The sequence below is a fragment of the Gigantopelta aegis genome, unplaced genomic scaffold (genome assembly GCF_016097555.1).
Source record: "Gigantopelta aegis isolate Gae_Host unplaced genomic scaffold, Gae_host_genome ctg4870_pilon_pilon, whole genome shotgun sequence".
Taxonomy (NCBI): Eukaryota; Metazoa; Mollusca; class Gastropoda; order Neomphalida; family Peltospiridae; genus Gigantopelta; species Gigantopelta aegis.
The window spans coordinates 10,447-25,733 of NW_024534093.1; the positions used below are offsets into that span (position 1 = coordinate 10,447).

A 15,287-nucleotide genomic window follows, 5' to 3' on the forward strand; every position below is an offset into this window, starting at 1 on the left:
CAACTATGTCTGGGGTTACATTATATGATAGTGACGTCAATATAAATTTAAATATAGGAGACATTGAAACAAACCAGGTAATCAGATTATAAGAACACTTTTTTGTATTGTTAATAATAAAGTTAAAGGTAGTTTTTATTTGGAATCTTATAGAAACGGATTCCTGGTATCTTGCTTAAAGTATTACAACTTTTAAGAAAATCCAGTAAGTTCATCTATACTTTTTTCATTATTTAATCAGCCATTCATCAATATATTAATCCTTATATCAATTCCCATGATAAATTCCCTATCTATCTGTACAAAGAAATCACATTATATATAAAGATATTATAATAATAGAATTTATTAATATAATATAATACAGAGTGTATTAATATAATATAATATAATATAATATAATATTAATATAATATTCTTTGTTCATTGTTATACAGGTGACTATGTTGATGTTAGAAATGATTTCTATTCTCCTTTAAAAGTCCCACGAATTCTCTTTGTACACAAATCAAGGTTATTAACAATTATCTTTATTCTAATATCATACATTATTATTTTTAGTAATCTTCTTTGTGAATTACGAGCTGGTTCTATAGCAGTAAGTTTATGTATTAACAACAAAGTCATGTTTCCTTTTCTTTTCCTTATTAGCCAGTGCAGCTGTCATCATTGTTAGGAATTTATTGTCAAATGGATGATAGAGTACTTGTGTTATGTACAGCTTTTAGATATTGGGCTAAAGTATGTTAAACCTATATGACAAAGACCCAGTATAGCTATAAATTTAAATGTATTGATCAGAACCAGTTTGAGAGTAAATATAGTCAGTGATTGGGCCCAGTTTGACTGTAAATGTATTATTCTGATCCGTAAGTAGTTACAGGTCCCAGTGTAGTAGTCAATGTATCGATAGGACCCAGTATAACAGTCAATGTAGGATCCAGTGAAACAGTAATTGTGTTGATAGGACCCAGTAGAGAGTAATTGTATTTGTAGGACCCAGTGTGGTAGACTGGTAGTAAATGTATTGATAAGACCCAATATTATAGTAAACATACTATCTGAAATGTAGTGGTAAGACCCAATGTGGTAATACATGTATTAATAGGACCCAGTATGACAATAAATATATTGATGACAGGACCCAGCATGGATGTATCATTCTCTTTGCAGTTTTTACTATTAGATCATCAGATGGATGGTCATTATCCAGCTGTCACTTTCATACTCTTTGTTATCCACTACTTACAACATACCACACCCCCTGTACTCCCTGTTCTTCATGAAATGGTCCCAATGAGTAAAAACGACTGAAGATGACAGAGAAATCGAGTTTGACATGAGTCTACTAGTGACAGCTGCTCAAAAATGGCAAACTACGAATGAACAGTCTCTTGGTGAACTTTTATATGGATTATTAAAGTGGGTGTGGTCTGTGTTATCGTTGTTTCATCTCTTGACTTTTAGGTACTATGTTTTGGACTTCAATTTATTCAAACATGCTGTCTCTATCAGACAGTTTGAACCTTTGTTGAGGAAGGATAGAGGATGGGGCAGCAATAGATTGGCTGTTGAAGGTATGTCCCTTGTTTTGGTATTAATTATTAAATGTTGTTGTTTATAGATCCTATTATTCCTAAAAGTAATATAGCACGTGCAGCTGGAAGTGATAAAAGTAGGTGGAAGTAAATACTTGTTTTGAAATGAATCTCTCTCTCTCTCTCTCAGTCTTTGAGTACCTCTTCAGTATTTGAGTACCTCACTTCATGTCTCAAAACACGTTTCTTCACGTACTTCAAGTAACTCAAAAAAATACGTGAGCTAATAGTCAAAACTCCCAATGAAGACCAGATAACACCATCATTTCTCTCTCTCATACAACATGAAGACAAACAACAGCAGATGAACAAAGAAAATGTAGACACCTCTCAGAATCAGAAGATAGTGACATACATGAAGACAAACTTGATGAGCAAGTATTTGACACAGAGGACGATGTCACCATGACGACTGATACCACTGTAGAAAGTATAAACGAGTCAACAGAAGATGTCTGTAGTTCCGAAGATCTTGCGAAAAGCATCGACAGTGTTGACAGTGTAAAACCTATCTCAGAGAAACGTGCTTCTAAGAGAAAAAAGAGTAATGATATCACATTTTTATGTCAGCTTCTGGCTTGTGTCCAGGTGAAAGAGGAGACACCAGTTAAATAGTTGGATTGAGAGTACCACTTTAGTAACTTTAAGAAAGGTAGTTTATATTACAATACAATTTGTTATACAATATGCTATGTGTACAAACTGTACATTAATATTACAGGAAGTGTATACATCAATGTGAAATATCAACTAGACCCCTAATGTTCAAACCTTAGAACCTATATGTATTAATTTCACATTGAAGTATGGACTATTTCACTATATACATTTGATGTATTGATATTTTTTGTATTGTCTTTTCAGATCTATCCTACAGCTTGTATCTTGTGCAAGAAGTCAAGGCATACTGCTGTAGTAAGTATCTTAATTAATTATGTCTTGTTGTGAAATGTGTGTGTTTTTATTAGAAATGTCCTGATGAGAATGTCCCTAAATTGCATCGCGAGGCACCTCCACCTCCAGTAAAATATTTGAAGGAAATTGATGATGTCTTGATTAATTATATGAGTAGAAAAAAAATGAGCAATTTAATGATTTTTTTTTAGTCTCTCTCTCTCTCCCTCCCCCTCTCTTCTCTCCCTCCCCTCCCTCCTTCTCTCTCTCTCCCTCCCTCCTTCTCCCTCTCCCCTCTCTCTCCCTTCTCTCTCTCTCTCACCCCCCCCCCCCCCCCCCCCCCTCCCCCTCCCCCCCCCCCCCCCTCTCTCTCCTCTCTCTCTCTTCTCTCTCTCTCTCTCTCTCTCTCTCATCTCTCTCTCTCTCTCTCTCTCTCTCTCTCTCTCTCTCTCTCTCTCCCTCCCTCTCTCTCTCTCATTAATTAGAGGAGGTGATGCTGTTACCACGAGAAGAGAGGGAGAGAGCCATTATTAGAGATGAAAATCTTATCAGATGTGAGAAAGCTCTATCCAAGTAAGTCATTGTATAATATAATATTGTATTAATTCAATGATAGAGGCAACATTGGAATTATTTGGGTCATCAGCTAATGGATTCGGTCATGTCAGAGTGATCTAGACCTTTGTTTACTAATGAATGAAACATATGAGGTACTCAATGGTTTTTATTAAATAACTAAGTTGAATTATATGATAGTGTGAAAAGTCAGAAATAATAGAGAAGTTAGCTAAAGCTATGAGAAAGAACTGTACGTTTTTTTGAAGTTTTTATTAATTCAAGTTTTCATGTTTCATTATTTAGCGTCATATTATAGTCATGTGATACCTATTCTCTCGGCAAGAGTACCTATTGTAAAGATGTACATCAAAAAATGGTATGTTCCAGTTGTCTGCGGGGAATATGATAAACCTCTTTCTCCTCTCTTCTCTCGCTCTCTCTCTCTCTTCTCCCTAGGAATATGAAGGTGACATTAGTTTGGAGAATTGCCTTGCTCTGCAGAATACAAAAATGCTTTCTACTTACTGTAGTCTCGATGAGAGAGTTCGACCTTTAGGATATGCTGTGAAATCCTTTGCCAAGGTACCCCATGTGTTAATGATACAATTGTAATTAGGTAGCCAGTAGGGATGACAAAATGTTCTTTATTTTTTTCTTGTTCTGATTATCCCATGGTAACTATAAAACTAGAAGATATTTTTAACAATTATTTTAACAAACCTTACATGAGGTACATATGTAGTACGCCTTATTTTAACTGTTACAGAACATTGAAAAAAACAATTTTATTACATTTAATTCATTTGATAAAATTTTATTATTGTACTTCTATATTTTTAGGCCTGTGATATGTGTGATGCAGCATCTGGAAGTCTCTCCTCTTATGCCTATATTATTATGTTGATACATTATCTGCAACAATTGAATATACCAGTATTACCTGTTTTGCAAAAGGTAGATCTGTGTGTGTGTGTGTGTGTGTGTGTGTGTGTGTGTGTGTGTGTGTGTGTCTCTCTCTCTCTCTCTCTCTCCTCTCTTCTTCTCTCTCTCTCTTCGTCTCTCTCCTCCCCCTCCCATCCCCCTCCTCTCTCTCCTCTCTCTCTCTCTCCTCTCTCTCTATCTTATATCTCCTTTACATAGCTACCCTATCATGGAAGAAATAATACTCCAACAATTGATGGATGGAATTGCTATTTCTTTCAACCCAAAAGCCGAGAAGACTTGGTTAGTAAATTATCCCAACCTCCATTATCTGTTAACACTTTTTATTAGCTTAGAACCTGGACTCCAAGGTTCTAAATAATATGAGTATTAGCCAACTCTGGTTAGGATTTTTAAGGTAATCACATGATAGATGTAGTTAGTCATGTGACTGTCATATTGTTGTCACACAATCTTTCTACAGATTCTATGCCAGAGACTTTGACTGGGCACATCATGTTGTTACTATGAGACAGCTGGAACCATTGACTAAGTTTGAAAAATGGTGGAGTCCTAAACCAGTAGCTAGATAGAAGGTAATTAATGAGCATGTGATTGTCATGTGATTATCATTTGACTCTTATAGATCCCTTTAATCTGGATCATAATCTAGGACAGGCTGTATCAAGTCGAAGTAAGTTTTTTATTGAGAATTTTGATCCTCCTACTCCCATACTCCTTCCTCCTGTTCCTATTCCTGTTATAGTGCGTACTTACATATTGATGAGATTTCAGAAGGCCTACTATCATCACAGTAAATCAAAACACTGGAATGTTATAGTAAGTACTGTTGTATTAGTAATGGCAGTAGTAGACATTGTAATGTTTTTTTTTAAGGAGGATCTTATGGATTCTAGTGTGTTGTGCGGTGACTTTAAAGCACCTAAATTTATAATTTGTGATAAATGTAATCGTAGAGGTCATCGTGCTAATGAATGTCCCAGTAAGTTCATACTAAGTTGTGTAACACACACACACATACTGCAACAAAAAAAAAGTTGAATGATTTATTTTTTTTGTTAGAAATTGAGACCTCCAAAACTATTCAACTACCATTACAATCTATATCTGATAAAATTGTAAATAATGAAGATACATTAGATGATATAGACAGTTCAACATTAGTAACAGTATCTGGTAAGTAGATATAATGTTGTTTTTTAAAAACTACATTAGTTGTGTGTGGAAACCTTTCAAACAAATACTTCTATAGCTGTAGTTGTTATTAGAGAGTATTTACCAAATATGGTAATTAGGAAGACCAATGATTGTGTTATTTATTTCAATATACAAACTGGTCACATAGCACTACATGTATGTACATGAGTGTTCATTTAGGGATTTTCCCACAGTAACTATGGTTACCTATATTTGGTCAAAAATTTTATTAAATTAATTAATAATATAATAGTTTTTTTAAGTGTCTTAATTATCTAAATTAATGAATTAAAATTATATATAATTATATTACAAAGAGTTATGTTAACGTTGATTGTCTGCTTTTTGTATAAAATAGACACAGAACCTGAAAAACCTGTTGAACAGGATAAACCAGTTACTAAAGAAACAGTGACTGAAATTTTGGATAAGAAACAGCCACAAGCAGATAGTGTAACGACCACTAAGCCCAGTTCGGGGGTGAAGGCCACACCCTCTCGTAATGGTAATAATGTTAGTTAGAATTAAAAGCCTTTCTATAATGTATAATTGAGATCATGGAAACTGTCCTTAGAGATGTCCTCAATATAGAGGTTGTATAATACACTAAAGTATTAGTATGGGACTAGTACAAGTGTCCTCAATGTAGAGGTTATATAATACACTAAAGTATTAGTATGGGACTAGAACAAGTGTCCTCAATATAGAAGTTGTATAATGCACTAAAGTATTAGTATGGGACTAGAACAAGTGTCCTCAATATAGAGGTTGTGTAATACACTAAAGTATTAGTATGGGACTAGAACAAGTGTCCTCATATAGAGGTTGTCAAGTATAATACACTAAAGTATTAGTATGGGACTAGAACAAGTGTCCTCAATATAGAGGTTGTATAATACACTAAAGTATTAGTATGGGACTAGAACAAGTGTCCTCAATATAGAGGTTGTATAATACACTAAAGTATTAGTATGGGGACTAGAACAAGTGTCCTCAATATAGAGGTTGTGTAATACACTAAAGTATTAGTATGGGACTAGAACAAGTGTCCTCAATATAGAGGTTGTATAATACACTAAAGTATTAGTATGGGACTAGAACAAGTGTCCTCAATATAGAGGTTGTATAATACACTAAAGTATTAGTATGGGACTAGAATAAGTGTCTTTAATTTAAAAGGTGCATTCTTAAATCATAATATTCACTGTAGAAACTTCACAGTCTTTTAGTATTAATAATGTTAATGTTGTGCTATTTTTTGCTACTTTCAGAACTCACGCGATCTCAAATTCGAGCCTACATTGCTGAGCAGACAGGTGAATCATTAGAGGAACTTCGTAAATTGAAGCAACAACTTCGTGCTAAGGCCTATTCCAAAGGTATTAGTTACACCACAGGATCGTAAAATGGTGTCAGTGGTTAGTGATATGTTAAAGAAGATGGAAAAGGAAGAACGAGCAAGAAAGACAGCTGCTGCTACAGCTGAAAAAAAAGGTGTGTTTATTTACAAATTATATAAAATTTATATTATTTCTGGTTAAAGAAGAGTTAAAATAACATTTGAACACAAATATTTTTTAACCCGTTATATCAATAAATAAAGTTTTCATATCATTTAGCTGAAACTTCACTCTGATCTACAAGATGATGATGAAATAATTTCAACTGATGTCAGTTACATCTCTACTAAAAAAGATGTTACTGATGTTAGTAAATTGTCAACTGATGAAACTAAAAATATAGTACCTTCTACTAAAGACAAAGAACTTAATACTAAAAGAAATACTCAGCCAGTAAAACAAACCAGTCAGGAACCAACTGGTGCTCATCATCTGAAAACAGGAAGAAAACCCACCGTGGGTAGTAACCCAATTCCAGTTCCTAGCCGACAAGAAAACTCGTACAGTTTATTTCCTCCCAACATGTCTAGTCCACCATTTAAGACACCATTACTTCCAATGCCTTCTCCAACTCACTATCCTGCTAATATGAATTTCATACGAAATGCCACACCTCCCAGTGTTCACCCTTATCCTGTCCAATCTCCTCCTTTGCATGTACCATATGGAATAAGTCCTGGTAGTACTTCGACACGTGGTTCTTTTTTCCCATTACCTTCTCAACATATCCCAGGATATGTCAGTGCAAGTCCTCCTGTTGCCCACGGCAACACTCCTCCCAATGCTCCACCCCCTTTATTATTTGCAACAACCTGGGGTCTCAACCACGAGGTCAGCCTCTTTCAGCTGTTTCCCACGGATACTCATTCCCTTTGCCTTATTCTTATGGTCACCATGGTAACACACCACCTCAAGCTTCGCCACCACAATCTAACACTTCTCTTCCAATTGGACCTGTCCCCATTAATTTTCCTTATTGGTATACACCAGTAATGTATCCAGGTGTTCCCTCGTCTGCTGTACCTCTCCCTCGCCAACTTCTCCTTACTTTCCACCTACAACTAAACCATGAACTCTAAAAATGAGAGTTAGTTATAAGTTTATTTTTTGTTAACATATCTTGGGTCTGATATGATCCTTGCTTTTGTGTGTCGTGAGTTTTCATATTAAAACTTGCGCAGGGATGACCCCATCCCTGATATATTAAGTAATTGTCCATAGTTATTAGATGTTATTTGAATATAAATTATGAAACAAAATTGTATTAACTATTATAAAATTTTAATGGTAATTGTTGTGTTAAATTAAAATTGAGAATTAAAGGAGATTGGAAACTAAGAGTGTTAATTAATTGATTATAATATACAATTAATGATAATTATACAAAATCTTTTGCAGAAATATGTCCTTCAATTTGCAAGTTAGAAATACTTTGTCTCATGTTTGAGTTGATGAGTTAATACCTCACATTGTGTCTTTGTAAGATGGTTTAGTTTTCTTAACAATTATTGTAACAAGAGAGAAATAAAACATTACCATTACAAATTTCTTACCCTTCTTTGCTCCATTTAACTATTTATTCTCTATAATTTGGTCTATGAATTGTTCACTTGAAGGAGGTAAGTTGGTTGTCTCTTCTTGTGATGACTGACATTCATGTGTTATTCTGCTGACTACTTTTGTAGGATAAGTACGTACTGGAATCTTCTTTATCAAAGAGATGGACTGTGTTTGAAAGAATGAAGTAATTTTGTATATGAAAATGATACTCTGTTGTAATTACAGCCTCTTTTTATTCAAAACACTCGTTCTAGTCCCAAAACTAATACTTAACCTCTGTGTTGAGGATACTTCTATGCTAAACATTTCTAAGATCTAACAATTCTACATTAAAAGTGTCCTTACTTCAGAGTACAAGTTTTGATGTTAATACAATTTAATCATAGTCTATTAGAGCAAGAAAAGTAAACTTACGACTTCTTTTACTTCCATAATAACATCCTCTTGTTCATTTTCTTCCTTTGTAACCATCTCATCTTCTTCATCTATGCTGCCATCTGTATCAACATACATCAGAGGCTCTGATAGCTGGCTATACCTGCGTCCATTAAGAAAACTCAATATTTGGATCCTATAATTCCAAACCTCAAGTATTCATCACTTGTCAGTCTTTTCATATCATGCATACCTGCAGTTGCCATGGCAACATTAAATATTTCCATGTATGGATTATCTGTAAAATTAAAAATAGCAGACAAATTTAGGGACTAAAATTATAAATGCCGACAAAATATATTTTGTCTTTAAAACAAACAATGCTTCAATGGCAACAGCAAGACGAGGATCATATGTGGAAAAAGGATCTTCTTCACTACTGTCCTCAGAGAGATGGTGGGCGGGGTCTTCTAATGGTAATTGTTGCTCGGACCTTTTCTTAACTCGTGCCATTATTTGAGGGTATTTTATAGCCCAACTCATCATCTCTTTGTGAGGATTTGATCTCCTACGTTTTTTGATGGCGAGCCAGGTGGACTGTCAGCACAATCAATATCAACTGTTGATGCCATGAGGATCCACGTGGTCAGCTGACTGGGGTTAAAATTCCAAGTTACCGCCCGTTGCCAGTCCTATAGTATAGAATATAAGTATTTTTAGGTTTAAAAGAAATGGCTGTTTCTTCTAAAGAGTCTGATCGACAAATTAAAGGTAACTATTACAATATCTTTCGTAGAACTAAAATAATGCAAAAAATCAGTTAATATAATGGCCACGCCCATAACACGTGTTGTAATGGCCACACCTTTTCTTTCCTAGACCTCTTTCAAGGTTTTTTTTGCTAAAACATCATAAAGAGAACATGATTTGTATTCTAATGGCTGAAAGATCCTACAATCCATTATTCACTAACAATAGAGTATATACAATATTAATAAATAAATGATGGTTGGATGGATGGATGGATGGATTATAGGTGAATAGAATACATGGATGAATGGATAGATAAATAAATAGTAGACTGGATTGATAAAGTAGATATATAGATACATATTAACTATTAAATGATATTAACAAGATTAGACTAATGGGATTTATTTGATAGTTGTACACAGCTGACAGACTTTAGTATGATATTATGGGAACATTTACATATCAAACCATTGACTACATTACCAGGTACAAAATACACTATGTCTATTTGATATTGTTGATGTAGTATTTAATAACATGCTCCAAGAAACATTGAAAGTACTACTAGATAAAGGAGGAAATCGTGAGCAATGTGACGCTTTAGTAAGAGTTCATTTGTAATCTGATAGTACGTTTTGAATTAATTTAAATCCATTTTAATTAGGTTTACAAAGAACATGTACATGTAAGGGTAAACTGGACTGCCATTGTTTCCTGAATATACTCGAAATGTCATACCTTTAACAGCTGATGTTGGACGATTGCTTGCTTTTTGTGGTGTGTGAAGGATGTACTGATGGATGGATGGAGATTACTTCTTAATAACTCTGTGACTTTGGTTGCCATAGGAACGGTAATAAGATCAACCACAGTGAAGTTATTGGAAAAGGAGAGACAATTCACATGTCATAAATGTCATCAGACGTTTTCTGTGGAGGCAGAGTTTGAACAATATTTTAATATATCAAAACCTTCAAAGTAAAGTATCATCTTAATGATATTCATTGATTATTCTCCCTCCCCCCCCCTCTCTCTCTCTCTCTCTCTTTCTCATTCTCACAGTTGTCCAGAAAAAGGTGTAATTCATTCAAAATTTCATCAGTTGATGATGGTATGTTTGATAAGAATTGGTGCCATTTTGCCTACTCCCATTTCGCCTACTAATTGACGACCAGTGCCATTTTGTCTACTTATGCAAAACTTGATGAAAATGATAGAAGTAAGTTTGCAAGAGATAAAAAAGGTTAAAAATCATCTAATAGTATTAAGTTCCAACAAAACTATGTATACACATATAGTTCAAATGGTAGTATGAGCAGAAATTCCTCTAATATACTCTTCTAAACTAATTTGATCAAATCTACTTTTTTAGTTCTCCTATTTCATTGTCTTTTTCAACAGACTTCTTAGCTCTTTTAGGTGGCTGGGATCCTGCTTCAAGTTGAGCAATGCTGACTTCAGTGCTTGATTGTTCTTGCTTGAAGATTTCGACGAGTTCAAACACATTGGGGTGGGCTTTCCTTGCAATTCGCTTCAATTTGTTGTGCCATCCTTCAAGGTGGTTGTTGGTCTAGGGCTGCTGACATCTGAGGAGATGTTCCATAGTCTAGGACCAAAGTTGCCCACCAACCACGTCTCTTCAAAGTAGGTCAACAAACTCGTCCATTTTTTTAAACATTTGGAATTTGCATCTTGATACCATGCCAAGCAAAGCGAACAAATCGTTGAGGCACAAATGCTAGAGCAATAGTTTTTTGGCAATGAAAATCAAAGACTGGCTTAGGTAACAACCCTTTTATGTGAAACTCACATCAAAACCATCATGTATTTATTGTATTCCATGAATTGTATACCATTTTTGCATGAGTAGGCAAAATGGCACTGGTTGTCAATTTAGGTGAAATGGGAGTAGGCAAAATGGGAGTAGGCGAAAATGGGAGTAGGCGAAATGGGACTAACTCGTTGATAAATACATGTCAACAAGTTTGGAGTACTATAGTGTTAGTATGTGTCAGCCAAATAATGTCCACACATCCGATAATAGTACTATTACTGTCATAACATCATTGTAAACAATGACTGGTCTTATTAGTAGTGTTTTGTCACTCTAGGGCTTTCTACGTCCAGTTACCATGACTACCAAGAGATGAAGATACAGGAGCATGTACAGAAATTGGATATTGGTTATGTATGTTTATGAATGAACAGACAGAGAATTGGTAGAGGACATTTATATATAATTTCCCCCCTAGATACCACGATCTGTGTGGGGTGGTGTTGGAGAGAGATCTAGTTGACTGCTGTAAGGACAGGTGATGATTGTAACAGTGACTGGTATTGTACGACAACGCTGGAAACCTCTAGGGTAGAGTACTAATTCATTCATCTATCTATATCTCTTATTTAGAGCTGGCTATCCTTGTTCGTTGGAGTTAGTTATACATGCTAATCATGTATTTTTAAACAGTGAACATAGATCAAATGTTAATGTCACAGATGATCTAGTATGTAAAATGATATATAACTTTATACGACTCTTTTAAATTTGTAATGTTAGAAAGAGACATTTCGGACATTTTGGTCGCAATATGAAGATCGACCCCTGGAGGGTCGAAACTTGATTATTAGAAGTTTTTGTCCCCAAGTTTTTGGTCTTTATGTAGTTAAATTGAGTGTTTGTTTGGCTTTAATTGGAGGGGTCCAGGGGTTAATACCCCTTACTGTAGGGTCCTGTACATATACTTTTATTTTTTTTAGTATGTGGATTCTTCTGGAACTCGTGTACGAGGTGATTCTCATTTGCTTTTAGTAGGAGATCCAGGTGATTAGAATCTAATGTTGAGACTCAGTTTTCCAGTCTCAGGTATTAGGAACAGGAAAGTCTCAGTTTTTGAAGTTTTGCTGCTAAACTTATTTCTCGATCTGTTTTGACAACTGGTGTGGGAACAACAAGTGCCGGTTTAACTGTTACAGCTGTAAAGGTACAAGATACTCCCTCCATTTTTGTTTTATTAATCTATGTACAGGATAGTGGTGAATGGCAACTTGAAGCTGGTGCTTTAGTCCTTGCTGATGGTGGACTATGTTGTATCGGTAAGACTTATAATTCATCATTTGTATCCATAGCAACCAATGAGTTAGTCCCTTTCATTTGCTTTTAGATGAGTTCAATAGTATCAGAGAACATGATCGTGCTAGTATTCATGAAGCTATGGAACAACAGACTATTAGCGTTGCTAAAGTGAGATAACATATGTCATTACTATGTCCATGTTGTGTTGGTATGTAGGCTGGATTGGTATGTAAATTGAATACTAGATGTTCTATTTTAGCAGCTACTAATCCTAAAGGTCATTATGATCCTAAAGAAGTGAGTATAGCATTGTATAAATGTTTATGTTTTCTCTCTCTCTCTCTCTCTCTCTCTCTTCTCTCTCTCTCTCTCTCTCTCTCTCTCTCTCTCTCTCTCTCTCTCTCTCTCTCTCTCTCTCTCTCTCTCTCTCTCTCTCTCTCTCTCTCTCATCTCTCTCTCTCTCTCTCTCTCTCTCAGAGTATAAGTGTTAATATAGCATTAGCTAGTCCATTATTAAGTCGTTTTTTGATCTTGTATTAGTGTTACTTGATTCAATGAATGAAGAATGGGATAAGTACATTTCAATAATTTATTTTTTTAAATTTTCCTATTTCCTTTTCTTTCAAAGAGTTGTGTCATCTTTCTATTGTCTAGAAGTCAGGAAGACCAAATCAATAATGGTTGAGAGTTTATTATTCTGTAACTTTGACTAACTTCCTTTTTAAAGATGACACATGGAACTTGGAAAAACTTGCGGCTTATTTTGTTTATATTAAAACACTTCACCCACCATGAGTGATCAAGCAAACCAGTAAGAATTACTAGTTTAAACCTTTTTACCAGTTTGTAATTATAGTGATCAAAATAATATAGAAATTAATTGCATCCAATTGAGGGTTCTGATACTGATATAAATTTAACACATAGGGTCTTATCAAGATAATTATCAACTCCAGAGACAGACTGATAGCCGAAATGCAGCTAGAACAACAATAAGGTTATTAGAAAGTCTAGTACGTCTAGCACAAGGTAAGAATTAATATGATGATCTCTTTTACCATCTTCGTCCTTTTCTTCTCCCCCCCCCTCTCTCTCTCTCTCTCTCTGTTTTCAGCTCATGCTAGATTAATGCTGCATTCTGAGGTTACATTACTAGATTCAATAGCAGCTGTAACTGTTGTTGAATGTTCTATGCAAGTAAGTTTAGGAAGACAATTTAGTATATGATATGTTCTTACTAATACAGGAGTTCAGCTCTCCTAGGAGAAGTAAATTGTCTACATTCAGCATTTCCTGAAGATGTCAATGAAGAGTATAAAAGACAAGGTCAGTTCGTCCATTTTTGATTCTATTCGTCCATTTTATTCATCTGTCTGTCCATTGTACATGTATGTGTGTTTATTCTAGAGGAACTAATTTTAGAACAACTACAACTTCAACATCTCAAACAATCTAATCAATTCCATTCCCAAACTCCAATCATTCATTCCAGAACACCAAAACATCAGTCTCCAATCTCATGGTACTATTCCCAATGAGACAAATACAAAACCTACCTAATGACTCCGCCCATCTTTCAACAAGTTGTTTCTCTGTTGATAGTGAAGATCTGTTGATGAGAAACTTGAATTTTAAGGCAGAAACCAAAAACAAGAACTGGATTATGAATTATTTAACATTTTATTTTAGTCCACCATTTTATATTCAGTATATCATATCAATCATTATTCCATATACTCATTAATCAAACATCACAAGCTACAACAACAAAAGATATTATGAAAACAATTTACTAATAAGTTTGTTTGTTTATTAGAGGATTGTATACCATAAATGAGGATGTTTTCAATTGCCTCAAACAAAAAGGTTTAGCTTGAAGCCATACTTCTGAACTTGTCTTTTCTTTTTAAAGCACTCCCTTCCAAGTATTGCCATCAATAGAATTTGTAAAGATGCTTCTAATTTTGTTCAGTGTTTCTCTTTTGCCTGACTACAGCAGTTGCTAATGAAGGACTACTTCAAACTGAGACAGAGCAATCACATCAACAGGTCAGTTCAGTTAAAAACGAAACACTTAATCATTTATTTGTATCATTTAACTTGTCTATCTATCTATCTAGCTCAGTATAGACATTGAACATGTATTTATTTTGTAATTTTAGTGCATCAACATTTAGTGTCCAATTGTTGAGTGATGAAACAATTATTGAGGCAATAATACGAATGAATGTGTGTGTGTGTGTTGTAGTTGAATGCATTTACAAACTTATATTATGCAGCTATGTTATTAGAGAATGTCACCTTTACTTTCTATACATCTGATGTTGAAATATTGGATATTGTAACAGGACAATCACAATATACATAGCTGAAAGCAATATTAAATATATTATTATTGATAATATATATATATATTATTTATATATATTATTATATATATATATATATATTCTATATATTATATATATATTATATATAGTACATGATAATTTCTCATTTCAAAGATATTTAACTTACTCTTGTACTACACCAGCTGTTATACATGATACCTTTCTATCGAATGCAGTATTAAATATAACATATACAATAGAGATATATTATACAATATTATCTTATAATGAGTACATTATACTATCCTATAGTTATATAAATGAAAATGAAATGAGTATTAAATAAATTTGTTTTATTGTAAATATAACTATATTAACTAACATATCCTGAACTGGTTAATTCCCCTAGCAATCATCTGTGTTTTTTAACTTCAAGAATCCATATGATAAAAAGTACTCATTTTGAGTGGGCGTTGTTTGGTCTTATCTTATCTAAATAAGTTAATCCTACAGATTATTACTATATGAAGCATACCTTACTACTGTAACATTGTTGTGACTTCCATTTCTCTCCTTGTAGATGACAAATTACCTTGCCTTGTTTATT

General features: G+C 34.2%; 1 protein-coding gene across 1 annotated transcript; it reads left to right on the forward strand.

Moving 5' to 3' along the window:
- Window positions 1–2,003: 2,003 nt before the first annotated feature.
- On the forward strand, window positions 2,004–14,399 carry LOC121366157 (DNA helicase MCM9-like; the record flags this gene model as incomplete). The annotated part of the gene is given in 21 exon segments (XM_041490716.1): window positions 2,004–2,142; window positions 2,463–2,513; window positions 4,618–4,665; window positions 5,548–5,694; window positions 6,461–6,568; window positions 10,762–10,921; window positions 11,405–11,465; window positions 11,530–11,544; window positions 11,546–11,590; window positions 11,593–11,642; window positions 11,685–11,781; window positions 11,835–11,999; window positions 12,035–12,098; window positions 12,148–12,173; window positions 12,175–12,258; window positions 12,304–12,370; window positions 12,439–12,518; window positions 12,567–12,647; window positions 12,828–12,872; window positions 12,875–13,006; window positions 14,347–14,399. Coding segments are annotated over 21 exon segments (1,718 nt in total), but the record flags the coding sequence as incomplete, so codon positions are not given.
- Window positions 14,400–15,287: the final 888 nt, after the last annotated feature.